Genomic DNA, 24,912 nt, shown 5'->3' on the forward strand with positions numbered 1-24,912 from the left:
CACCCCCCGGGGGGCCCTTGGGAGGGGTTCAGACCGCTTTATGCTGAGCCATTGTTCCTTCCCTTTGTTCCTGTTCTTTCACTTCCCTGAGGATCGCTGATTACTGAGACCCACCCAAGGGCAAGGCTGTGTTCAGGTTTCAATGACAAAGGAGCTCAGGCCCAAACGGCTCCTCTTCTGTCACTAGAACCTGGTTCTCCGTCTCCGGGGACACCCCCCCACCCCAGTCTGCTCACCCCAGGAGGAGAAGGAGACCTGGGCTCACCGGAGGAGATGGCTGTGTCCTGCTGTGGGCTGAGGGGTGACTGAGGAGCCTGCGGAAATGGGGACCTGAATCGGGACCTGCCACCCGGAGCAGATCTGACGGCAGAATGTGGCCTGTGAGCAGCTGGGCTCCCCCCGCACCACCACCCCTGCTCCCATGGGGCCAGGGGCTGGTGATAGGAGAGCCCCCTCTTGAAGGCCCTCAAATGAAGCAAACCCCCCATGAGAGAGTGGCCCCACTGCAGCTTGCAGTCCTCGAGGGGCCCCACATGTCAGGAGCTGTTGATGGGCAGGGAGGCCTGGCGCGCTGCAGTCCATGGGGTTGCAAAGAGGCGGACACGCCTCAGCGACTGAGCTGACCCTGGGGGCAGCTTCACTGGCTCCAGCAGCCAGGAGGGGTCAGCGAAGATCCAACGGGCCAGGCAGGGCCGGGGACACAAGCAAGGTGGGCAAGGATGGCAGGAGGGCCTCAGACTGGCTGAGGCAGCAGAGGTGCCCAGCACCACGGGGCCACCACGTGGAGAACGGTGGCCGGCTTCTTCCTGGAGCTGTGTCTGCCTGGACTTCACAAGCCTCAACCTGGGGATCGTCCCAACCTAAAGGCAGGGTGGGTGCTGTGCGGGGTGGGGGATGCTGCTGGTCTCAGAAATGTGGCCAGGACGGGGCTGCCTACTGTGTGGGGGGTCCTGGTTCAGGCACGGGAGCCACAACTCAGATCTTGGGGCCCGGCCGTCTCTCCCTGCCCCTGACTGGGGGTCCTGAGGATGCTCTCGAAGGATGGGGGCGGGAGGCGGGGCTTGGCTGCAAGGGCCACTGGTAGGAAGAGGGGCCTTGGCACAGAGGCCTTGCTGTGCAGAGGAGTGAGGACCTCTGGGGATAAGGGGGTCGGCCCCGCCGGGGCGCTCGTTTGGGGTGTGGGGAGGGGAGGGGGCATCCCAGCTGAGGGGGTGCTGCAGCCAGGGAAACCGAGGGGGCTGGGAGGGCTGGGAGGGGGCGTCCCCCAGGCTGGCGGGAGGAGCCCCGGGCCCCTGTGGTTGGTCCTGAGCTGGAAGGCGCATCACTGACCGACAGGCCCGTTGCTGCTGAGTTGTGGTTTGGCTTCTGGGCTGGCGGTGGCAGAGGTCATGGGCCAAGCATCCGTGGTCGCCTGTGAGCTGACCGCCCTGCCCTCGGGGTCTCCCCACCAGTGATGGGGCTCCACGTAGAGCAGGACCGGAATGTTTCAGTCGTGGGCTTGTTTTCAGGTTTCTGGAGGAGAGCACGTGCCCCCACAGACAGCCCCGAGGTAGAGGCAGCGTGAGCTCCAGGGGGCCCCAGGGAGGGTGGAAGCTCGTGGGGACCCGGGGACAGTCGCTGGCCCCGCTGGGTGGCACTTAGTCCAGAGCAAAGTCCCCACGGCTGCAGGCGCCGGGCCACGACCTGCGGGGCAATGCCTGGGCCTAGGGCGTCAGCCCCCGTGGGAGACCCGCCAAACAGAGAGCAGTGGACCCAGGCCGGCCGCCAGCCTGGAGGGCCCACCCGCCCGTGGGCTTGCTGGATGGCCCGCGCCAGCCTCTCTTTCACTCTGAGCTGATGTCGCCCAGGTCCCAGGCCTCCTCGTGACTGGGGCTGCGGATCTGTTCCAAGGAAACCCCTGCCGATGCAGAGTCGGGAGCCACAGCTGCCGTCAGCTCCGTGCCTCGACAGGCCCCGGGGGGGCGTGAGGGGCTGCCTTCACCAGCCAGTCAGGGTCACAGTCACGGCCACGGCCACGGCTGGACCATCTGCCTCCGGGGGAGGCCTGTGACCTGGAGAGGGATTCTTCCTTCCCCTGCAGGTTCACGAAGTGGAGGGAACACCCCCCCGCAGACGCAAGCGCCCTTTGCCCTCGCCCTCCCAGGGTGGGGTGGGGGCTGGGCTGCTGGGCTGTTCCCGCCAGGCCCCTTCCCGGCCGCCCCAGGCCCCTTCCTAGCCGCCCCAGGCCCCCACCTGCCCCAGGGGTGCAGCCCCGCCCCATGTCCCTGTGACGCTTGGCCTGCCCACCTCACCCCACCCCGCCATCTCCCTGCCCTGAGTGGCAGAGGCCCAGGGTGGACGTCCGCGGGGAGCGGAGACCAGCCCGGCCCGGATCATGGCGGGGTGGGGGGGTGTCTGCGTCTGTGGGGTGTCGTGTATCTGCGCATGCGCGTGTGTCCACGTGGGAGGTCGGTGCGTGTTTCTGTGTGCATGTGTGTATGTCTGTGTCTGCAGGTCTCTCTGTGTGTCCGTGTGTGTGTGCGTGTCTGTGTAGGCATGTCTGTCTCTGTGTCCATGTGTGTCTGTGTGTCTGTATCTGCGTGTCTGTGTGTCCGTGCGTCTGTATCTGCGTGTCTGTGTGTCCGTGCGTCTGCATCTGCATGTCTGTGTGTCCGTGTGTCTGTATCTGCATGTCTGTGTGTCCGTGTGTCTGTATCTGCGTGTCTGTGTGTCCGTGCGTCTGTATCTGCGTGTCTGTGTGTCCGTGTGTCTGCATCTGTGTGTCTGTGTGTCTGTATCTGTACGTCTATGTGTCCGTATCTGCATGTCTCTGTGTCCGTCTGTCTGTATCTGCGTGTCTGTGTGTCCGTGTGTCTCTATCTGCGTATCTGTGTGTCCGTGCGTCTGTATCTGCGTGTCTGTGTGTCCGTGTGTCTGTATCTGCATGTCTGTGTGTCCGTGCGTCTGCATCTGCATGTCTGTGTGTCCGTGTGTCTGTATCTGCGTCTCTGTGTGTCCATGTGTCTGTATCTGCGTGTCTGTGTGTCCGTGTGTCTGCATCTGTGTCTGTGTGTCTGTATCTGTACGTCTGTTTGTCCGTATCTGCATGTCTGTGTGTCCGTGTGTCTGTATCTGCATGTCTGTGTGTCCGTGTGTCTGTATCTGCATGTCTGTGTGTCCGTGCGTCTGTATCTGCATGTCTGTGTGTCCGTGTGTCTGTATCTGCGTCTCTGTGTGTCCATGTGTCTGTATCTGCGTGTCTGTGTGTCCGTGTGTCTGCATCTGTGTCTGTGTGTCTGTATCTGTACGTCTGTTTGTCCGTATCTGCATGTCTGTGTGTCCGTGTGTCTGTATCTGCGTGTCTGTGTGTCCATGCGTCTGCATCTGCATGTCTGTGTGTCCGTGTGTCTGTATCTGCGTGTCTGTGTGTCCGTGCATCTGTATCTGCGTGTCTGTGTGTCCGTGCATCTGTATCTGCATGTCTGTGTGTCTGTGCGTCTGCATCTGCATGTCTGTGTGTCCGTGTGTCTGCATCTGTGTGTCTGTGTGTCTGTATCTGTACGTCTGTGTGTCCGTGTGTCTGTATCTGCGTGTCTGTGTGTCCGTGTGTCTGCATCTGTGTCTCTGTGTGTCTGTATCTGTACTTCTGTGTGTCCGTGTGTCTGTATCTGCATGTCTGTGTGTCCGTGTGTCTGTATCTGCGTGTCTGTGTGTCCGTGTGTCTGTATCTGCGTGTCTGTGTGTCCGTGTGTCTGTATCTGCGTGTCTGTGTGTCTGTATCTGCGTGTCTGTGTGTCCGTGTGTCTGTATCTGCGTGTCCGTGCGTCTGTATCTGCGTGTCTGTGTGTCCGTGCGTCTGTGGGGGCTGTGCTGGCCCTGGTCTGGCAGGCAGGGCCTCAGGAGGGATTGGATGGGAACGTTCTGAGCGGAGGAGGCGGGCCTCCCACGGGATGGGCCGCCTCAGCAGTGAGAGGACTGTGTGGGGGAGACTGGGCCTCCTGGGGGTGGTCAGCTGGGGGTCAGGAGCCTGGGTACAGCCCCTCCTGCCACCGCCCAACCTGCCTGGGGGCAGGGACCCTCTGGGGAGGCCGCCAGGGAGCAGGCTGAGGGCTGGGACAGCCTGCTGGGCCTGGGGGCTCAGCTGTGGCCTGGCCCTGAGTTGGGGGCTGCAGGAGCCCCCCCACCGCCCGGCTGCGGGTGCTGTGGCCTCCCTTCTCTGCCTGCCTGCCAGGCACACTTGATGCCCCTTGCGGTGGCTCCCGTGGCCGTTCCAGACGTGCTTGCGTCCTGCCTGGCTTGACCAGGGTCCCCCAGGCCCCACTGGGCCCTGCTCTTGACCACCTGTGTGCCCTGTCCTGTCCCCCCGGGCAGCACGTTGTGAGCTGAGATGCTCACAGCCCCTCGGCTGAGCTAATGGGCCCTGCTCGGCCTGCCGCCCCGCCCTGGGTCAGGTCCAGATGCGGGGGGTGGGGGGGGCTGGGTTTCTGGCCACTCAAGCTGGAACCTGGACTCCGGCAACCCCCCCCTCTGCAGGGGGACTGAGGTTTGCGCTTATAGGGCCTGCTGGTAACACGCGTGTGCACATGCCTCCGTCCGTGCGCCGGGTTCCCGCGGCCCCCGTGGCCACACGCGGGCTCCTCACCCAGCAGACCCGACCCCTTCCTGCTGCCGTGTACGAGCCTTGCTTCCTGTTTGTGCTGAGATGCACGCAACCCAGCTTTTACCACCCGAAACGTTCTTGGCACACAGCCCTGTCACACCACCCTCCGTGTGACTCCTCGTCCTGTGAGGCTGGAGCGCTGTCCCCATGAACACCGACTCCCCGCCCCCAGTCCCAGGAGCCTGACTCCTCTGGGCCCCTGTGTGAGCGAGTCCTGCAGGGTCTGTCCTCCCGGGACTCACGCACGTCGCTGAGCACCGGGTCCTCAACGCTCCCCTGTGCTGGAGCCTGATGTGTGTCCTGGGGCTGGCGAGACGGGAGGGGAGTTTCCAGAACCGTCCACGTGTGGGGCCAGCACGGGCCTCCTCTTCAGTCCTCCAGTGGGTCCGTGGTGCTGGAGGGCAGCGTCCAGGCCCTGGGGCCTCCCAGTGACTGTCGGGCAAGTAACACGGCCAGTAGGGGCAGGGAGGACGCTGACGGGCCCCCAGGCTGGACCCGGTCCTGCTGCCCCAGCTCTGCCTCCGACCTGTGTCCCCAGGGGGAGCTGCCTTGTCCGTGGGCCTCCTGGGCCTCTGCCCAGCGTGCCAGGCTCTGCCGCTCATCCAGGTTCCTCTCAGATCCGGCCAGGAGGCAGAGGTGTTCCAGCAGGTTCCAACCCTGCCGCGCACTGTCACGCCCACACCCTCTCCCATCCGGCTGGCCCCCGCTCAGCTCGGGACGTCTCCCCCACTTCCACCTCAGTGCCCTGCCCCTGCCCTGCCCCCTAGACCACCGTCCCTGGACAGATTCCTGCTGGTTCTGTGACGCCCGCCCTCAGGCCCCCTTGGCTGCCCCCATCAGACCGGCCTGGGGGCCCGCTTTGGTTCGGGGTCCTTCTGAGCTGTGCCCCCTCCGAGGCTGGGCCATGTGCCCCCTCCAGTCCCCACCGTCATCCTGGTGGCCCTTGTCCTCTGCCTCCCCGGCCTCCCCAGGGGCCTCTCGTGGCCGAGGTCCACATGTGTCCGAGGCTGCAGCTTCGGGGCGGGTGGAGGTTCTCCTCTCCTCCCACCTGACTCGGGGGCACGAGGCAGAAGGCTGGCAGGTTTAGGGCCGGGCGTGTCTGCTCCTGGGTGTGGGAGCCCTGAGCTGAGGCCTCCCTGCCTCCCTCTCCCCCCCACCCCACTCTCCTATCCCGTGAAGCTCCCCCGGCCCCCACCCTGGTGCTCGGCAAGGGGGCACCTCCCGCAGTCAGCCTCGCCCGGGGGCCCTGCCGGGCTCCAGAGCCGCTGAACCGGCCACCTCGGTGGGGCAGCAAAGACGCATGACACGCGAGTCCTGTAACCAAGCTGGTGCACTTCTGAGTGACTGTCACCCTATTTTCTGAATCACATCCAGAAAGGAAGTTGTCAGGTAACACTAGAGGCTTCTTGGGTTTTTCAGGGGAGAGCAGAGTCCCATGCCCTGGGCTGCCCCAGCGAGCACGTCACCCCCACCCCGTGGGCTGAGGCCCGCCCGCAGGCCCACGGCCCAGGGCTTGGGTGACAGGGCACAGCCCAGGTCCCCGACCTCTGCCGACAGTCGGCGTCTTTGCCTCTGAATCGCCCGGTTTCGGGGCAGGGGAATAATGCAGGCCTTGGAAGCAGGTGTCCCTGGCGTCTGTGAGTGTAACGCCAGCCGACATCCTTTGTGTCCTCGCGGCTCCATCACGTCAGTTCCACCCCACCCGCCAGGCTGTGACTTTCCCCGAGACGGTGACTGCTGGTAGTGCGTGTCTGTTAATCCTCAGCTCCTAATGTGCCCCTCCCCCTTTCCCCTCTGGTAGCCATCAGTCTGTTTCTTTGTTGGGGGGCGTCTGTTTCTGTTCTGTGAATAAGTTCACTTGTGTCTTTTTTTAGACTCACGTGTGAGCGATGTGTTTCCTGCGTCTCACTGTGGTCGTCTCTAGGTCTGTCCGTGTTGCTGCAAATGGCATTATTTCTTCTGCTTTTATGGCTGAGCAATATTCCGTTCTATTATGGGCCACATCTTTATCCATTCTTCTGTTGACAGACACTTGATTTGTTTCCGTGTCTGGCTGCTGTGAGCCGTGCTGCAGTGAACACTGGGGCGTGTGCGGCTTTCATTTTTGATGCCCGTCCTTGCTGGCGTGGGAACCGGAGGAGCTGCTGTCCTTGGGTGCCTGAAATACTCTTCCCGTCTGCTCTGGCCTTGCCCCTCCCCTCTGGTCTGACCCCCTCCCCTCTGGTCTGGCCCCTCCCGTGACCCCCTCCCCTCCGGTCCAGCCCCTCCTGGGACCCTATCCCCACAGGCCTGGCCCCTCCCGTGATCCTGTCCCCTCTGGTCTGGCCCCTCCCGTGACCCCGTTCCCTCTGCTCTGGCCCCTCCCGTGACCCCGTTCCCTCTGCTCTGGCCCCTCCTGTGACCCCTCCCAAGCTGAAGTCACGCGGCTTTCCTGGTTCTGCTTTCCTGACATGTGTCCCTTTTCTCCTCGGGGAGCCGAGAGTAGCAATCAGACAGTCTGGCCCTGGGTTTTGTTTTCTTCTGGGCTCGGCGTTCCCTCACATCACAGGGTCTGACCGGCCTAGCTGGTCTCTTGAAGGACCTGGCTCTTGTGTTAGGGCACAGCCTGAGCTGGTGGATTCTGAGGCCCGTGTGACCTTGGCAAACTTCAGTGGCAATCAGAGCTTATTTTTAAAATGTATTTTTAACTCATTGCCCTGAGAAAATAGAAATTAATGGCTTGCAGCTTTTATACAAAAAGCCATTCTCTGTCGACAGAGGCGGAACGTATGCACCAGCACAGCCTTCTCCGCGCTCACCTGACTGGAGCCCGGTGTTTAAGGTTTGAGTGAGGTCTCTAAGCCGAGAGATAGCTGTCCAACCCACAGACTGTCCATCAAATGCACTTCCCTTGTCTCTCTCCTTACGGAATCAAAGAAAGCCAAGAAGAGAAGTGGGTTTGGTTCAATTTGCCAAAGCAGATCTGAAGTTTAAAACTCGGGGTGACGGCTCAGCCCGTGTGGGGAATGTTCAGCAGAATTGGCCACAGCCGGGCCTGTGTGTGTCCCCGCCCCCCATGATACACACAGGTGTCCCTCAGAGGTTCGCACCCAGGATCTCAGCCGGAGCCGCTTGCGGCCCCCCGCCCGGCTGCAGGCCTCTCTGGGGGCCCCGGGCGGGGGGGGGCATGACCTTGGGGCAGGTCCTGGTCTCGCTATCTGCGCTGTGGGTAATAATAGGGCAGAAATCAGCGCCCTGGGCACTCGAGGGTGGCCCGCTTATCTGCGGACTGCAGCAGCTGTTTCATTTAAAAGATTGTGAAGTATTTTTGTCTCCACTAGGCTGGCACATGTCAGCAGACGTAGCAGGTCCAGAGAACTGTCCCACGGAGAGTCAGTACCCCTGTCTGTCGGGCAGAGTCGGCCACTGAGATGCCTCCTGTCTCCTCCCGGGGGGGGGAGGTGTGCACGTGTGTGCACCTCTGTGTGACTCCTCACCCACAAGGAGTGTAGTTTAAATGCTCGTGTTTCTTGCTTGATACAGACCCTGGGAAGCATTCCCCACGCCTCTGTACAGGGGAGCACGGAGGAAAGTGAGTGAGCAAGAGGTGGAAGGAACCCAGGCGTCCATCGATGGTGATGGATGAACACAGCGCGGGCCATTCAGACCATGGAGTGGGATTCCACCTTCAAAGGAAGGACGTCTGAGACGTCCCTGGTGATTTAGTGACTGAGACTCCAAGCTCCCAGTCCTGAGGGCCTGGGTTTGATCCCTCATCAGAGAACTAGATCCAACATGCTGCAGCTAGACCCAGAGCAGCCAAATAAATAGATAAATATTATTAAAAGAAAAAAAAAAGGCCTTCTGATACAGGCTCCAGCATGGAAGGCTCTCGATGATCTGCTGTCAGTGAAGGAGAGGCACTGAGCAAGTCCCGGTGTAAAGGCCCAGATGGTCAGATCCACGGAGGTGGAGCCTCTCCCATGAGGGCCTGGAGGGTCAGACTCACAGAGTCTAGGGCGGTGGGTCCCTGGGGCGGGGGTAGGGGGTGGGGAGTTGATGTTTAAGGGAGACAAGTTTCAGTTTTGCAATATGACAAAGTCCCAGATATGGAGGTGGTAGTTCAGTTCAGTTCAGTCGCTCAGTCGTGTCCGACTCTTTGTGACCCCATGAACCGCAGCACGCCAGGCCTCCCTGTCCATCACCAACTCCTGGACTTTACCCTAACTCATATCCATTGAGTCAGAGATGCCATCCAGCCATCTCATCCTCTGTCGTCCCCTTCTCCTCCTGCCCCCAATCCCTCCCAGCATCAGGGTCTTTTCCAATGAGTCAGCTCTTTGCATGAGGTGGCCAAAGTACTGGAGCTTCAGCTTCAGCATCAGTCCTTTCAATTAACACCCAGGACTGATCTCCTTTAGGATGGACTGGTTGGATCTCCTGGCAGTCCAAGGGACTCTCAAGAGTCTTCTCCAACACCACAGTTCAAAAGCATCAATTTTTCGGCCCTCAGCTTTCTTTATAGTCCAACTCTCACATCCATACATGACCACTGGAAAAACCATAGCCTTGACTAGACGGACCTTTGTTGACAAAGTAATGTCTCTGCTTTATAATATGCTGTCTAGGTTGGTCATAACTTTCCTTCCAAGAAGGTGGTGATAGGGGCTGCTTAACCACGAGCTAATGTGGACACGGGAGAGTATTTGTGGGAGCCCCGCCCAGCCGGGGCTTCCCTGGTGGCTCAGATGGCAGAGTCTGGTGGTCTTTCTCCAGTGAGGGCTGCTTACCCCAGTCCATGCCTAGAGCCCCATGCAGCCCGGTCCAGCTCAAGGAGGCGCTGTCCCGGCAGCGGTCCGTGCTGGGTGCCGATCTTCCTTCCTGGGGCGTCACGCGGGCAGGATGGCGCAGCCTCCTCTGGCCTCCTCAGCTTGTACAGCCCACCGCAAGGACCCGCTCCCCATTTGCCTGTTGCTATTAGCGGGCTCGTGCGTTGCTTGCCGTGGGCCGACCTGCCGCTGGGAACACCTGGGGCGTCTCTGGGCCCACACAGTTCTGTGGAATTGCTGGGTGGTGACAGAGCCCAGTTTGCAGACCCGCCCGTCGGGGAGCCCCGTGCCCTGCCCGGGGCCCGCCCGAGGTGCTGGGCGCCCGCCCTTCCACGGGGAGGTCCTTCCAGGGTCCTCACAGGCCTGGGTCAGCTGCCCAGCCCGCGGCTGCCGTGGGCTCTGCACCCACTCTCCTGTCCCAGCCGTGTCTTTGAGGCGCAGAAGTGGTCACTGTCCCCATGACCACCTAGTGTCTGGTGAGCGTCCCAGGTCACGACGGAGTCCCTAGCCTCCACTCCTGCGCGGCCTTCCCAGGAGGTTCTATGGTAAAGAACCCGCCGGACAGCGCAGGAGACACAGCAGACGTGGGTGAGATCCCCAAGTTGGGAAGACCCTGGAGGCGGGCATGGCAGCCCACTTCAGTATTCTGGCCTGGAGAATCCCATGGACAGAGGAGCCTGGCGGGCTGCAAATTCATGGGGTCGCACAGAGTCAGACATGATTCAGTACGCCTGCGTTTTGCAGCCCTGAGCTCAGGCTGCAGGCCTGGGGCCTCCCTGATGGTGAGCCCCGGAGCCGCCCCACGGGGTGTCCTGGGAGCCTGCTGGGTGGCTGGGCTTCCCGCAGCCCTGGGGGAGCCCACAGCACTCTGAGGGGTGAGAGGGGAGCTTGGTCACTGCGTCAACAGAAAGGTCCCCAGGGGACCCCAGTACGGCGCATGGAACCCAACGGCTTTTGGGAGGACTGCAGGGTTGGGGACCACCTGCATGGGGCCAGGCCGGGGTGAGGGACGGAGCAGCAGAGGGGAGCCGCTGGGCCTGAAGGGAGGTCAGGGGCTCCGCAGTTTGAAGCTGACACTCCTGGTGCCAGCCCACCTGGGAACCCCCCGGGAAGTCCAGCGGGGGCAGCCGTGCCCTGCCCTTGCCCTGAGCCATCCAGGGCCTGGGCTGGGGCTGGGTGGGAGTGCAGGGGGCTGGGGGCTGCCCCGGAGATGGCAGAGGGGGGCAGGGTGGGCGAGAGACTGGGCTGCAAGCCCCAGGGCCCTGAGCGTCACCTCTGCTCTTGGCGGCCTGGCCGCTGGGCACTTGGCCAAGGGTGAGATGAGACGGGAGCACATAGACGGGGTGGACGGGAGGCGGCGTCACACACGTGCGTGGCCAAGGGCTCCCAGGGTCCCTGTGAGGCTGACGGCCCTCAGGGGGTCGGGGTCAGGGTGATGAGGGCTCTGGGCTTCCAGGCCCCTCTGTGGCCCCAGGACAGGGTTGGGCGGGGCCCGCAGTGACTGCAGGACTGGCCTCTGCACCCCCGGGTCCTGCTGCTTGAAAAGCGCCATGTTGTCAGAGGTGCGTCCCTCAGCATCGTGGTGAGACTTGGAGCATCCTGTGGATCAGGGGAGGACTTCTTCGAGCTTGCCTGGGACGTCTTAGCTCCGTGTGCGGTCTGAGGTCCAGACGAGCATCTGTGCTTTCCCAGGGAGGGTCTCACAGCCAGATCTGGTTTCACAAAAGTGCTGTGGGGCCAGCCTGCTGGCCCCGGTGTCACGCACGACCCCGCCCTCCCGGGGCCCTCCCCGAGGCGGGCAGGGCTGGGCGGCCCCTCTGAGAGCACTCTGAGCAGCTGGCCCCCTCTCTCCCTGTCCCCCCGCAGATCTGGGCCCTGACCCTCTTCCCGATAAACCCACTGGAACAAGCCCCAGAAACAGCCAGCCTTGTCGGGGTTTCAGCTCAGTTCAGCCCCCTGGGCGGGGCCGTGGCCTGCCTGGTCCCACTCTCTCTCTCCTGGCGGGGCGACCCCCGTCTCAGGGTCTGTCACGCCCAGAGCGGCCTTCCTCGGCTCTGGCTGGTGGCTGAGCTTGTCCAGTCGTCCGAACGTCCTGCAGGCCGAAGGCCAAGAATCCGGCTGGGCCCAGCCAGGTCCAGTGTTTCTCTTCGCCACCCCCGTCCCTTCTCTGCAGGTTTTGGAAAGCTCTTTGCAAAGTCCTCAGATTACAGGGCCAACTTTCTCAGGGTGGGGATGCCGCTTTCTCATCAGGGGCTCTGGGTCCTCCTGGTGGAACTCGGGCAGGAACCGGAAACCTGAGGCTCTGCTCTCCCTACCCCGCCCGTGTCCCACCCTGGCCAGGGCCAGTGAGGACTGTTCCCAGAGCTGACAGTGAACGTTTGTTCAAGATTCGTTGAAAAGAGGCTACTGTGGAACTAGAGGGCAGGATGGTCTGGGACTTTAAAGGAAGTGGGAAGTCCTCGGCTGTTCTAACTCAGGAGTGCTGGGGGTGAAGTCACAATACGGGCGAGGAGGGTACTGCCCGCCGGCGTGAGGGCCCCCCAGCCTTGGGTGGTGGGGAGTGAGATGCACCGCCGGCTCCGTGGGGTCTCCTGGACCGTCTGTCTGCCCTGCGACTGGCTCCCAGCCCTCCAGTGCTCAGGCCCTGGGCTTGCTAAGCCGTGTGTTGTTTTAATGTCATTTCCTTTCCTCCGCCCCTCCAGGTCTCGGGGGGTCTGCTGGTCTTTAGCACCACCCGACAGGGACTTTGCAGGGAGGTGCCGCCCACTGCTGTGTGCGCCCTGCTCCTGGAGGCCGAGGGGACACCCAGGCACCAGGATGAGCCAGCCACTCAGCCAGCAGGCAGAGGATGTCCTCAGCTGGGACAGGCGGGGCCGGGTCTCCCCAGGGGGCGCCGAGGCCGTGGAGACAGCGTCCAAGATACCGCGGGCCCCTTGGAAATGAAGCACTTCTCTTGTCTGTTCTGTTGTTTCACTTGACATCTAGCTGACTTACAAAGTTGTGTTGGTTTCAGGTGTCCAACAAAGTGATTCAGTTACACACACACATTCTTTCTCAGATTTTTTCCATTATAGTGTATTACAAGACGCTGAGCAGAGTTCCCTGCACTACATAAGTAGGTCCTTGACGTTTGTTTCTTTTACATATAGTGAAAAAAGGAAATTTATTTACTGAGAGCTATAAAACGATCTTAGTTTGAGAAAACCCCAAACCGACAGGAAAGTGCAAGGACCCACGTGTGCCCCCGCGCCGTCCTCGCCCGCCGCACCGCCCCCCCCAGCCCTTTCACCTGGAAGGAAAGAGGGCTGGGTTCTGTTTGCTCCTTAGGTGGCAACGATGTGATTCAGGAGCCAGGCATTGTTCCACAGGACCCAGAGCCAGATGGGGCCCGGGCTGGCGGCCTGGCTTCAAACTGCAGGGCTCCTGAGTGGGCGGGACTTGGGTCCCCAAGGGGGAGCCCCCAGGTGGGGGCCTGGACTTGGGGTCACAGCGTGGGGTGGGGGGCTGGATGCAGGGTCACCCACAGAGGCTTCTGCAGACTCAGCGCCGACTGCCACCCTGAGTTACTGCTGCCTGTGGGCGCGGGTGGGGGGAGGTTTTATTGGCAGGGCCCCGAGGGCAGGCGGGCCGCCAGCCTCCTCACAGCCCAGGCGGGTCTCAGCTCGTGGTGGCCCTGGGAGCTTGCCAGGAGGTCTACCCCTCGTGTTGCAGATGAGGACACTGAGGCCAGAGGTCGCTGGCAGGGGCTGGGGTCGGGCCTTGGGTTTGCCGCTCTCTCCGGGCTGGCTTATGTCTGGGGGGGGGGGGGGCGTCGCAGGCCCAGGGCAGGGGCAACCCCTCTCTGAGCCACGGTCAGCGGGGTCCTCATAGGTGACAGGAGAGGGTCTGTGCCCCCCACCCCTCAGCCCCGCAACTGTGGTGTCATCTTCCCCAGGGAACTGGCCCTTCCCAGAGAATGTCTGGGGACCCTCCCCAACCTGCAGGAGGGTGGACAGTCACCCAGCACCATCCACAGCCCAGAGCTTGAGCCTCGGCCTGCCTTTTTCATGGTGAGTCCTCTCCTCCTTGATCGCTAAATACTTCGAAGGCCACCTCGAGGAGTTACGGCCTTTGTGTTTGGGGGCCTTGTTGTAACTGAATGTTTGCCTAGTTTCAGGGGCAGACTGGCTGACAGTATTGTCCCAGTAGGGACTCTGTTCCTAGGGAACAGAGAGGAATGAGGAAGTGCATTTGGAAGCCAGTTGACACTGAAAAAGGCCGACCTTTGCTGTCTGACATGCCGGCCCCTTCCACAGGCCTGCAGAGCCCCCTCCACACAGGCAGGTCAGCTGCACCGCCTCCTCAGAAGGCTGGTGCCGGGTAGGGGTGGGAGCCTTCCCCGTGGGCCCAGCAAGCCGGGGCTGGGCTGGGAGTCTAGACCGCCTCACTGCTTCTTTTGTCTTCCATGGGGATCGGCTTTTCTGGGCCTGGCTCTCTGCGGTTTGGTTGTTGACAAGAACCCAAGGCAGGGAATGCACAGCCAGATCCCTGAACAGAGATCAAGATAAAGCCTCCTGCCTACAGCCCGTAGCAACCCCAGGCCTCAGTAAACAGTCCGCCTGCAGTGCAGGAGACCAGGTTCAACCCCTGGGTCAGAAGGCCCCCTGGACGAGGACACAGCAACCCACTCCGATATTCTTGCCGGGAGAATCCCATAAGGTCCATAGCAAAGTCAGACAAGACAGATCAACTAACACTTTCACTTTCCTGCCCGAGGCCAGGAGCAACGCCAGGCCTTTTCAAACAGGATTTGGGCCTGCTTGACCCATTACAGTGCCCTGACCTCGCTGCCCACACCACCTACGTTTCACCTCATTTTTGTAAAAACGTTTTTGGGGTGACCCACTGCACCCAGCTGCTGAAACTCTTTGAATTCATTTCTCTTCGATGGACTTTTGGCCGTTGCCAGATTTCCTGTGTCTTTAAGAGACTCCAGGGTGCTTGGAGGCCACCTGGCAGGTGACACCCGGGGTCTGGCAGCCCACCTGTGCCTTCCATGCTGCAGCTTCCCTTTCCCAGGGGCCTCCCCAGACCAGACCGACAAGGTGGGGCAGGGCGGACTCCCTGAGGCGGCAGGGATGGGCCTGGGGTCCCCGGTGGGCGGGGGTCCCGTGGCAGAGCGCCTGGCGATCTGCGTCCGGCTTGTGTCCCCCCTCTGCTCGCTGGGGAAGCGCTTCCCTAAACCGAGCTCTGGGTGAGTCAGGCAGGGGGGAGGGGAGACGCGAGGGGTGGGCAGTCGCCCTCTCGGGTGAAGGGACAGTGAGGCCGGAAGGGGTCCAGCTGCGGGCAGCGGGCTGGCAGTGAGGGCGCTAAGTGGGCAGAGGCCTGCGCTGAACATTGGCAAAGCGGGCAGCGCCGGAACCGAAAGTCAGCCGCTGGGGCGGGGCCGGCCGGGGGTCCGGAGGCCGCAGCGGCCCCCAGCGCGCGGGCCGGGGACGGGGTTCTCAGCGGAGGGCGCCCGGCGCGGTCCCGGGCGCACAAACTTCGCCCGGGCCGGCGGGCCGGCAGGTGCGGTCACGTGGGGCGGGCGGGCCGGGGGCGGGCCGCGCGGACCCCGCCCCTGCGCCCTGGTCCGGCCGCGTCGGCGGGAGCGGGCGGAGCCGCGCCCGAGCGCGCGGAGCCGAGCGGGGAGTGCAGAGTGGCCGGAGCTCCGGGCTCGCCATGCCCACCAACTTCACCGTGGTGCCCGTGGAGGCGCGGGCGGACGGCGGCCAGGAGGAGGCGGCGGAGCCGAGCGAGGCGCCAGGCCCGCCCGAGGGCGGCGAGCCCGACTGCCCGAGCCTGGGTGAGCGCGGCCGCACCTGCCCGCGGGACAAAGGCGGAGGCCCGGCTGCGCGGGGCGGCGGGCCGGTGGGGGAGGCCGGGGCCGGAGGGGAGGGCGTCTCGGGAGGAGGGGGCGGCCGCGGGGCGGGGAGGCGGACGGCGCGCCCAGAAAGGCTGTGGGGCTGCTCTCCGCCCCCTCCCGGGCCCCGCCGGCGCCTCTCACTCCTCGCTAGTTCCCACCACTTTGCCTGCCCCTGCGGTTCCCCTCTCGTCGCCCCGTCTCCTGCCTGCCGCGGCCCCCTCCCCGAGCTTCGTGGTGGGGGCGCAGGGCGGAGGCTTCAGGGGCGGTGGGCTCATGTCCCTCCCCCGCGCCGCCCCGGGACCCAGGAAGCACCTTTCCCCAACTCGGGGTGGGGTCGTGGGGAGGTGCGAGACGCCCTGGGTAGCTATGGAGACGGAGGAGGGCCTCTCCGAGAGCGTCCCCTGGCCCCCCGGGTGGCCTGCTGTGACCTCCACCCCCGGAGAGGCCGAGAGGGGCGGAGTGCCTGCCTGCTTCCTTCCCGGCCGCCTCTGCTCCACTGCGCTCCGCTTGCTCTGGGGCAAAGGGCCGCCAGGCAGATAAGCTGCCGGGAGGACCAGCCCACTGCGCTTGTGGGGTCCTGGGCTGGAAGGACAGCAGGTCCCTGCCGGGCGGGGAAAGGCCTCCCCCACCCCGCAGAGCTCGCTCAGCCCGGGTCCTCCTGCCCCTGTGCTTCTGGAGCCCAGAGGTTTATGGTGCTTCCACTTCCTCTTGGCTGAGTGGGGGGCGGGGATCCCCGGGACCCCGGCCTGCTTCTCCATCGCCTGGCTCCAGGCCCCGACTTCCCTAGGGCTGGCGGGTGGGTCACCCGAGGGCGCTGCTTCATGTCCAGGCTCAGGGCCCCGTTGAAGTTGGGGTCCCTGCAGCATTGGGGAGCAGGTGACCAGGCAGGAAAGACAGTGATGCCAAGGCAGGCGACAGGTCCTTCAGAGCTGCCTCCAGGATGAGAGACCGGGCCCTCCCTGGGGCTGTGCGCCATCCCAGTCCGCAGGGTCCTGGCCCTTCTTTGCGGTCCGCCTGCTTTCCTCTGCCCAGAGCTGTGGGACTGGGCAGGGCTCCAGCCAGCTGCCTGTGGAAAGCAGATGGGACTTGCAGGTAGAGTCCCCGAGCCCAGCCTTCCCCACTGCGGCTCCAGCTAGCGGGCCGGCGGCCTCCCTGGCCCCCAGGAGCCATCGGGTCCTCAGGGGACCCTTACCGCCCCCCAGGGAGGCAACCCTCCCTCCTCCCCCCCCCCCCCCCCACCAGCTGGCCCCTTCTCGGGCGGGCCTCAGTGGCTGTCTGCAGAGCTGGATGTGGCTGCAGGGGGGCCGCGAGCCCCCCGCCCGCCCTCCGTCTGAGGCTCCTGCTTTCTCTGCCCCAAGCCCACTTCAGCCCCTGTCTTGGGCTTGTCTAGAATCCCATTTGCTTGTGTGTTCAGAGGCAGGGGCCCCGGCAAACGCCGCGTTTGGGCATCTCGTATGCCTGTCGACAAGCCCTCCGGGCTCTGAGTTGACCCTGGCACTTGAATGAGCTGGCACGGAACTGAACCTGGGACTTCGGTGTCCTTCGCTCGCGTTGCCTCAGAGAAATGGCGATGGAGGCCTTGGTTCCCTGGGCAGAGCCCCCGAGAGGTCACAGGAAGGCGTGCTGTTGCCTTTCGGAGTCTGCCTGAAGCCGACCACAGCGGTGCCCAGAGAGGCCCTGTGATAGCCAAGGCATTGTCACTGTGATGGGGCGGCTGGGAAGCAGCGCTCGTACTGCTTGTTGAGGGGCCCTTCCGTCCTGCTTCTGCAGCATGGAACTGCTGGTGGAGCCCCTCTGCAGACCCGTGTGCGGGGTCCTTGCCCCCCGGCCCAGCCCAGGGCTGTGCCTACTCACAGGGTCACTGAAGCTCCTTCCCGATTCTGTGGCTGGCCCTCGAACCCCCTGGGAGGTGCCTGGCTTTCCGGGTAGGCCTCCTGATGGTGCTGGTGAGACAAGCTCAGGGAGGCCCTCCCGAGCTGGAGCAGGCTGGAAATAGGCGTGCAACCCCAGGGTGAGGGCCGGGGGCAGGCTGCCCCCAGGAGGGGGAGGGGCGGGGCTCGGCTCACTGCCTTAGCCTTCTTGGCTGACCCGGAATCTGCCCGGCCTGAGCCCGCAGGCCCGGCTCGCAAGCCCGTGACACACAGAGGCCGCCCAGCTGCCTGCGCTCCCCTGTGCTCCGGGCCAGGCCCGCGTGGGGCCCTGTGGTCAGCGTGTGAAGCCAGGGCCCGCTTCCTGGCCATCCGAGGCCCAGGCCTCCATCGGGGTGCGGTGGCCGACACCCGAGTCTTGACCTTGCACTGCCGCTGCTGTTCTGACCTTGGCTGAATCGGGTTGGCAGGCCTGGGCTTTAGAGCTGGGGGGAGGCCTGCGGGCAGGGGGGGTTGTCCAGTGTTGGGAAGGTGTTGTGTGCGCCCCCAGGGTGGTCGCCGGACCCCGCCAGCCCCTGCACAGGGGGTCCTGCCCGGCTCCCCCCAGACCGTCCGCTTCCCCGGCTCTGCTCTCACTTCCCCTTCCTCGCTGGCGCTTCCTCTTTGGATGCCTTTCCTGTGATTTCCTGCTCTGCGGCTCAGGCCCTGAGGGTCACCTGGGGGCTTCCTTGACCTCTGCGGAGCCGGCCCCGGAAGCCCTGGGGGCATCATCTTGGGTCCCGCTGGGACTGCAGGGTTCTGGGCTCTGTGCTGCCCGTTGCCCAGTGTGGCCGTGGCTCTCGAGGGGCTGCCCTGGGCCAGCCAGAGCGTGGAGCTGGGCGCCGGGCGACGGACGTGAGTACGGCCGCAGGGGCCCGGGGCGAGCCCGTGAGGTCTGTCCCGCTGGTCAGGCGTTGGCGTTGCCCCATCATGGGGCTCCAGGAAGGAAGGGCTGCGGACGCTGAGCAGGAAGGGCTGACCCCGGCCCGTGTCCGGCACCCCCGCCGTGGGAATCTCTGTGGGCGGTCTGGGCTGACTCAGGAGAGTCGTGATGCTGGACAGAGGGGGCGGGAGGGCCGGATTCCATCTTTAAAGGCGCAGGACAGCCCAGGCCTGGACGCTTACAGAGCGGGCAGCCTGTGGCCTGGCTTCCCCGTGCCCGTTGAGGCTCTGGGGCCACCTCCAGGCCACGGGTCCTTTTCTTGGCAGCTGGGAGAAGCGTTCCAAGTTTCCCTGCTGAGCCCCGCAGACCTGCGTGTGTGTGTGTTTGCAGGCGTGTGTGAGCCTCGGCGTGGAGGTCCCCAGGGCCAGGTCACGTGTACTGGGGTGTCTGTGTCTGGTCAGACAGCTGGAGGTGCTGCCTCCTGGGGGTGGCCGTCCCCCGTGGGCCGTGCTGGCCCCGCTCAGATGCCTGTGCCTGGATCTGAATCTGTTCTCTGCTCACGTGCCCTCGAGTCCTGTGAGGAGCCTTAGACCCCACCCTGGGGTCTTTCCTCTGGAATGCCCCCGAACCCCCGATCTCGATGCTGTGCTGGGTGGATGTCTGAGCTGTGGACACTAGTGGTGCTGGCCGCCTGAGTCTGGATGTGGGAGATACTCCCGCGGGTCTGTCTCTGACAGCAGCCCCCCTGGGGGCTGGGCGGGCCCGGGGCCGCTGGGCATTAGTTTTCAGCAGCTGCAGTTTGTTCCGTGAAGGTTGTGGAGTATCCACCCTGGTCAGTCTTGGTCCAGGGACGTCAGTGAGTGAGCAGGGCGTCTCTGCGCCGTCTTGGGGGAGGGTGGCTGTAGGAACCAGCTTGTGATTTAGGGTGCAAGGGGGGACTGGAGCTTCATGAGCCGCTGGGCGTCAGGGTGGCGTCTCAAGGGGACGCTTCTGCGCCGGCAGGGAGCCGTGGCCCTTGGTCCCGCCCGCACAACGAGCAGGGCTGCCCGGCCCCATGACGATCCCTGCCCCATGACGATCCCGCCCGGCGCCTCCTAGCTGCAGGCCCCCTGCCTTGGGAGCTCTGTCCAGGGGAAGCCAGCACCCACCTGCCTCCCTTGAAGGTGGGCTGTGGCCTCCAACCGGGAGTGGCTGGCCCTGCAGACAGGCCTCTGTGTGTGTGGCTTCCTCCGGTGATGGGGGCGCGTGTATCTGTGCTGGGCCTGGCGCCTGAGCAGACCAGAGGGATGCGGGCTGTCCGACACCTATACAGACCAGCAGTCTGCCCTCCAGAAATTCAGCTCCCTGGGATGCAGCCCCTGGGTGGGGGCGGGGGATCCTGGCCTAAGACCAGCACCTCAGGGCAGTGACTCAGGGCCTGAAGCCATGGGACACTGAGCTGACCCAGGGGGATTCCACGGAGAGGCGGCTGGAGCCAGCGGGCGGCACGTCCTGTCGGGGTCGATGCTGTGTGTGTCTGTGTCTGGGTCTGGGTGTGTCCGTGTATGTTTGTCTGTGTCTGTGTGTGTGCGTGTGCGTGTGTCTCTGTGTGTCTGTGCGTGTGCGTGTGTCTCTGTGTGTTTGTGTGTGTGCGCGTGTCTCTGTGTCTCTGTGTGTCTGTGCATGTCTGTGTGTGTCTCTGCGTGTCTCTATGTGTTTGTGTGTGTGTGCATGTCTGCATGTCTGTGTATCTCTGTGTGTCTGCGTGTGCGTGTGTCTCTGCGTGTGCGTGTGTCTCTGTGTGTGTCTCTGCGTGTCTCTGTGTGTGTGTGTGCATGTCTGTGTGTCTGTGTGTGTCTCTTTGTGTCTGTGTCTCTGCGTGTCTGTGTATGTCTGTGCGTGTCTGTGTGCGTGTCTCTGTGTGTGTCTCTGTGTGTCTCTGCGTGTCTGTGTGGGTCTGGGGTGCTGGCTGGAGCACTGCTGGGTGTGTGGGTCCCTGGCAGTCCTGGGCAGAGAGGCGCTGTGTGCTCCACGGGCTCCCCCAGGGAATCAGGGCCCAGAGGCCAGCGGGGCGTGTGCGTGGAGGGGCCTCTGTGCCCAGTGAGCCAGGCCTGCTCACCGCCCCCTGCCCCGCAGCAGGCTGGCCTGAAGGAATGCACTGCTGCCCCAGCACAGGGAGACCTGGTTGGTGGTGTCCCGAGTCTTGTTGGAGAGCGGGGTCCCCTTCTCACCCTGGGATTCAAGGGGACCAGCAGCCACGGGGATTATCAGGGTATTCGAGTAATTGACTCTAAAGGTCCACTGCTTTGGGCTTCCCAGGTGGCACTAGCGGTAAAGGAAAGATAGAAAAGAAAGTGAAGTTGCTGTGTTGTGTCCGACTCTTTGGGACCCCATGGATTGTAGCCCTCCAGGCTCCTCTGTCCACAGAATTCTCCAGGCAAGAACACTGGAGTTGGTTGCCATGCCTCCTTCAGGGGATCTTCCCGACGCGGGGACTGAACCCAGGTCTCCCACGTTGGAGGCAGATTCTTCACTCTCTGAGCCACCAGGGAATTTCCGTGGTAAAGGACCAGCCTGCAATGCAGGAAACACAAGAGACGCAGGTGCAGGTTCGATCCCGGGGTCAGGAAGGTCCCCCGGAGGAGGAAATAGCAACCCACTCCAGTATTCCTGCCTGGAGAATCCCGTGGATGGAGGAGCCTGGCAGGCTAGGGTCCACAGGGTTGCAAGGAGTCGGATATGAGCGACTTAGCACACCACTTCCCCTGTGTGGAGGCGGGCGGTGGGCTGGTAAGCTCTGCCTGGTGGAGGGGGGGTGGGGGAGTCTCGCTGGGCTGCCGGGGACTGGCCCAGAGACGGTGACGAGCTCGTGGCCTCGTCAGGGCTGCAGTCCCCTGGGTCTTGATCTGCTGCAGTTCAGGGCATCTCAGGTTGTGCAGCGGCAGCCGAGGTGGCCAGAAGTGTCTGTCAGGCTGGACACCGTGGGTGAGGGGCTGCCCTCCGCTTCCTGCCCCCAGAGAACCTGTCTGTGGGGATGGGGCTCTGCCCAGCGGCCGCAGTCTTGAGCCGACCCCGGCAGGTCCTGGTGCCTGGCCGGGTGACCTCTGGGTCGGCCTGCACTGCTGCAGGGGGATGGCGGCCTCGGGCGGGGGTACCTTCCCAGGGCCTGTGGTCGGGCTCGGGGTGGGGATCGGAGCCACAGGCTGTGGGTGGACGTGTGTCGCCGGCCAGCCACCCGGGACCTCCATCCCCGGCCGCACACATGTGAGGCCGCAGGGCAGGGGCTGCTGTCCGGCGGTGAGTGTGGACTGTCGTCTCTGCAGCCACTGCCTTCAGGCTGAAGAGGGAAGAGCCCCCCGCCACCCTGGGGCCCATGAGAGTGAGGCCAGGGCAGGTCTGGGGCCTGGCGGGAGTGGACAGCGCCCCGGCATGGCAGCTGGGCCTGGGGCCTTGCGGTCTGTGGCGGGCGGCCGCCGTGGGCTGCCTGCTCGGGGTGCCTGGGGCAGCGCTGCCTGCAGAGAGAGCAGGGCATGAAGGGTTAACACCTTTCTTTTATGAGAAGCGGGCGCTCCCCCGAGAGCCAGGCCTGGTCTGTGCAGATAAGCTGCGCTGCGGTGGGACCAGCCCAGGAATGAGACGCCCTGGCTGCCCCGTCCATGGCCGCTCCCCCGTCCGCGGCGGCCCGCGCTGTGCTGGGCCCGGAGCCCGCTGCCACGAGCCCCAGTGAGTGCCCTGTCCAGGTGCCCTTGTGGCTGGGGGGGCGGGGGTCTGCAGCTTGCCCCCGGCCGGCGGGCGGGAGCCGTTGGTGCGGGGTCTTGCCTGGGGCCTTGGGCATCTGCATGGGGCCAGCTACCCGCGCCTCTGCTCGGGCCCAGAGGCAAGGCCCTGGTGTGTCTGCTGGGGCCCCGGCCTGAGTTTGTTTCCTGTTTTGGGGGTGCTTTCTTTTTGAGAACAGAGTTGGGGGGAGGTGGAAGTTCTGTTTCTGAGCCTCACGCAGCCGGGGTGGGACCTGTGACCCTGCACCAGTTTCCGGGCTCAGGTTGTCCTTGGGCTGCATGCTGAGCAGGGAGCCGGACGGGCCTGTGGGCCTGCGCTTGCCTCTCGCAGCCAGAACCACCCCCTTCTGCCCAGTCTGTAGCTGCTCTGCAGCCAAGCCTGTCTGGGGTCTGCACGTGGTCGGCATATGGCTGTCCCCCAGGGTACCGTCTCTCAGGTGTCCACTGGAGCGGGCTGTCCCCCGGGGGGTCAGGAGGCCCCTCAGAGACCCCGCACCTTGCTGAGGCTTCTCACTCTGCCTGCTTTCCTGCCCTGGAGCCGGCCTGTCCCAGAGGTGACCCTTGGATCAGGCCCGGTTCTCGGGAGGCTCGTGGGCCGGGTCGGTCCCTGGGGAGGGATCGTGTGGAGCCAGCATCAGAGGAGAGGAGCACGAGGTGGTTCTTGGGTTTCCTCCTCTCTCTGAGCCGGGGTCTTGACCACAGCCAGATGGAGCCTGAGCCAGTAACGGGAGCCGTCCCAGGAGGCCACGGGGCGCCCGCCTCCCGCCCTGGCTGGGCCGGCCCTGCACCCCACCTAGGCTGGGATCACAGTCGCGGGTCCCTGAGAGAGGAGCAGCCGGAGCGGCCGCGGCAGTGATGTGACCGAGGGGGGGGTGGGGAGCCAGGTTCCCTGAGTCCACCGGCGGCCCTCACCGCCCAGCGCGGGGTCATGTCCAGACGGGAGGAAAGTCCCTGGAACATGCTCTGTTCTGGAGGAGCCAGCTCAGCGCCGAGGGCTGTGTGTTAACCGTGCTTCTGTGTGCACCCCGGGTGTCTGGCTGCTCCTCTGTGCTGGCGCCTCTTGGTAGCCAAGACGCCCGGAGCCTCCCCGTCTCGGCAGGGGTGTCTTTGGCCCGGCTGTTGGGGTGGCTGTGGCCTCGGTCCTGGTTGAAGGGCAGCCGTGTCCCCCCCAGCCCTGGAGCCTTCCTGAGTCCTTCTCTCTGAGCACCCCCAGTCCTTGGGGTTTTGCAGGAGGACCTTTGTCCCTGGGCTCTGTGGGAGAGCGTGGGAGGCAGCGGTGGTGGGTTAGGGGCAGTGAGCGGGACACCCGGGCCGGTGGGCCTTTCCCCGTGGCCCTGCCACCCGCCGCCGCTTTCGGCTCATTCCCAGGGTGCTGGTGGCGGGATGCCCCCGGGAGTGAGTGCCCTTTCATGAGGGCCTTTCGGAGGTGCCATGAGCAGGCCCTGCCCGCCTTTTCACGCTGAGCTCGCCCGCCCGCCAGGCGCTGGCTCCGGGCCGCCAGCCAGATGCCAGGCACACGCGTGTGGAGGGCACTCCCGGTTGGGGGCGGGGTGCCGGCCCGCCTCCCGCCCTGCACTGTGGTCCGGGGTGGGACGACACTGCCTATAGCTCTGGCAAGGGGGCTGTGTTGGTGGCAAGGTCGGCTCAGGGTGGGCCAGAAGGGCTGGTTGCACAGGACGGAGACTAAATTTGCCAACTCGGGAGTCACCCGGCCCGGCCCCTGGCAGGTGGCATCTCGGCGTCTGCTCCTCCCTGAGATGGCCCGGGGGCCTCGCAGGCCGAGAGCGAGGGTCAGGGAGACCCGCAGAGGCTCTGGTGCTCAGGGCTTGTCCATCCCTGTGGAGGCTCTGGGGCCCGGGGCTCGTCCGCCCCTGGAGGCCCTGGGGGGCTCATCCACCCCACGGAGGCTCTGGGGCTCATCCACCCCGTGGAGCCTCTGGGAGCCGGGGCTCATCCACCTGTGGAGTCTCTGGGGGACCCGGGGCTTGTCCCCCCAGCAGAGGCTCTGGGGGTCTGGGGCTCGTCCACCTGCCGCCCCCCTCATGGCTCCCAGCTGTGGGCTGGAGCATCTGTCTCCCGCCGGAGCCCCAATTGGGAAGGCCGGCTGGCCCTCCGGGAGCAGATGCTGAGGGAGATGCCTGTGCCGGAGGCAGTGTTGACTGGAGGGGCCATGGGCGGCTCTGTCCTCGCTGCAGAACAAGTTACTGTTTCAGCCCCAGACTTACTGTGACAGTGTGGAAGCCCCCGGGCTCAAGCGGTCCAGTTGCTCTGGCCTGACCGCAGGGTGCTGCTTCTGGGCCCGTGCCCCTCGGGCCGTGCGCTGGTGGCCAGGCCCTGCATGTCAGATCCAGCGTTGATCCTGGCCACAGAGCATGGAGGGCAGGGGGCGCTCGTTAACTCTGGCTGTCGTGGGACCTGCAACTCCTGGTCCCAGCCCCGGGTGCCTTGGAGGAGAGCCCGCTGCAGCCGCATGGGGAGCCCAGGGAGTGGCCGGTCAGGCTCATCATGAGGTCCGCAGGTGGGACTGCTGTGCTGGAGGTGCCCTGCGCCCCCCGGGAGGACTGGGTGCCCCCCGCCGCCTGCACCCCCTTGCAGGCCGCCCACACCCAGCGGCGGGAAGGGGTCATGCCCAGCTGACCCTCAGGAGTGCCTCTGGCCCTCAGCCTGGGGGCCTTTCCCAAGACACGTGCTGAGCCCCAAACACAGGCCCAGCGGAGGGGGAGGGGCTGCTGCCCATGGGGCCTCGGCGGTCAGGGCTCTGACCGAGGCTCTGCCCCCGCCTGGCCCCGGCCACCCCCATGCCCTGCAGAAGGCCCTGTTGTGTTCATGACAGGGACGCCCAGTCTTCTCCGGAGAGCAGGAGCCGGAGCTCTGTGTGGACTTCCCACCCCGAGTCCGGAGCCCTATGTCCACATGTCCCTGGTCCCCACTCAGGTTTACGGACTCAGGGTCCAGTTTGCATCTCATGGAGCCATCAGTAGGGCATCAAAACTGGTGTGGGGAACCGGACGCAGGGCAGGTGAAAAGGGCGGAGGC

The 24,912-nt window shown here is 64.5% G+C and overlaps 2 protein-coding genes across 3 annotated transcripts in view; one reads left to right on the forward strand and one right to left on the reverse strand.

The window, feature by feature from the left end:
* Positions 1 to 15,116: 15,116 nt before the first annotated feature.
* The window catches only part of SLC12A7 (solute carrier family 12 member 7), a 35,732-nt gene continuing 25,936 nt past the window's right edge, over positions 15,117 to 24,912 (forward strand). For both annotated transcript variants that reach the window (XM_061129371.1, XM_061129372.1), the window contains exon 1: positions 15,117 to 15,271. In XM_061129371.1, the coding sequence (XP_060985354.1) occupies positions 15,148 to 15,271 (124 nt within the window). In that variant the 5' untranslated portion in view covers positions 15,117 to 15,147. The remainder of the gene's footprint in view (positions 15,272 to 24,912) is intronic.
* LOC133046877 (collagen alpha-1(I) chain-like) lies at positions 15,378 to 17,198 on the reverse strand. The gene is made up of 2 exons (XM_061129961.1): positions 17,186 to 17,198; positions 15,378 to 16,397 (listed from the first exon to the last, which is right to left on the reverse strand). The coding sequence occupies exon 2, from the start codon at positions 16,195 to 16,197 to the stop codon at positions 15,469 to 15,471; it is 729 nt and encodes a 242-aa protein (XP_060985944.1). The 5' UTR covers positions 16,198 to 16,397; positions 17,186 to 17,198; the 3' UTR covers positions 15,378 to 15,468.

The sequence above is a fragment of the Dama dama genome, chromosome 25, assembly GCF_033118175.1.
Source record: "Dama dama isolate Ldn47 chromosome 25, ASM3311817v1, whole genome shotgun sequence".
Lineage (NCBI taxonomy): Eukaryota > Metazoa > Chordata > Mammalia > Artiodactyla > Cervidae > Dama > Dama dama.

Bases quoted from the DNA above. Each gene is read 5' to 3' on its own strand.
- LOC133046877 (XM_061129961.1), bottom strand. From the start codon at position 16,197: ATGCTGCAGGGACCCCAACTTCAACGGGGCCCTGAGCCTGGACATGAA.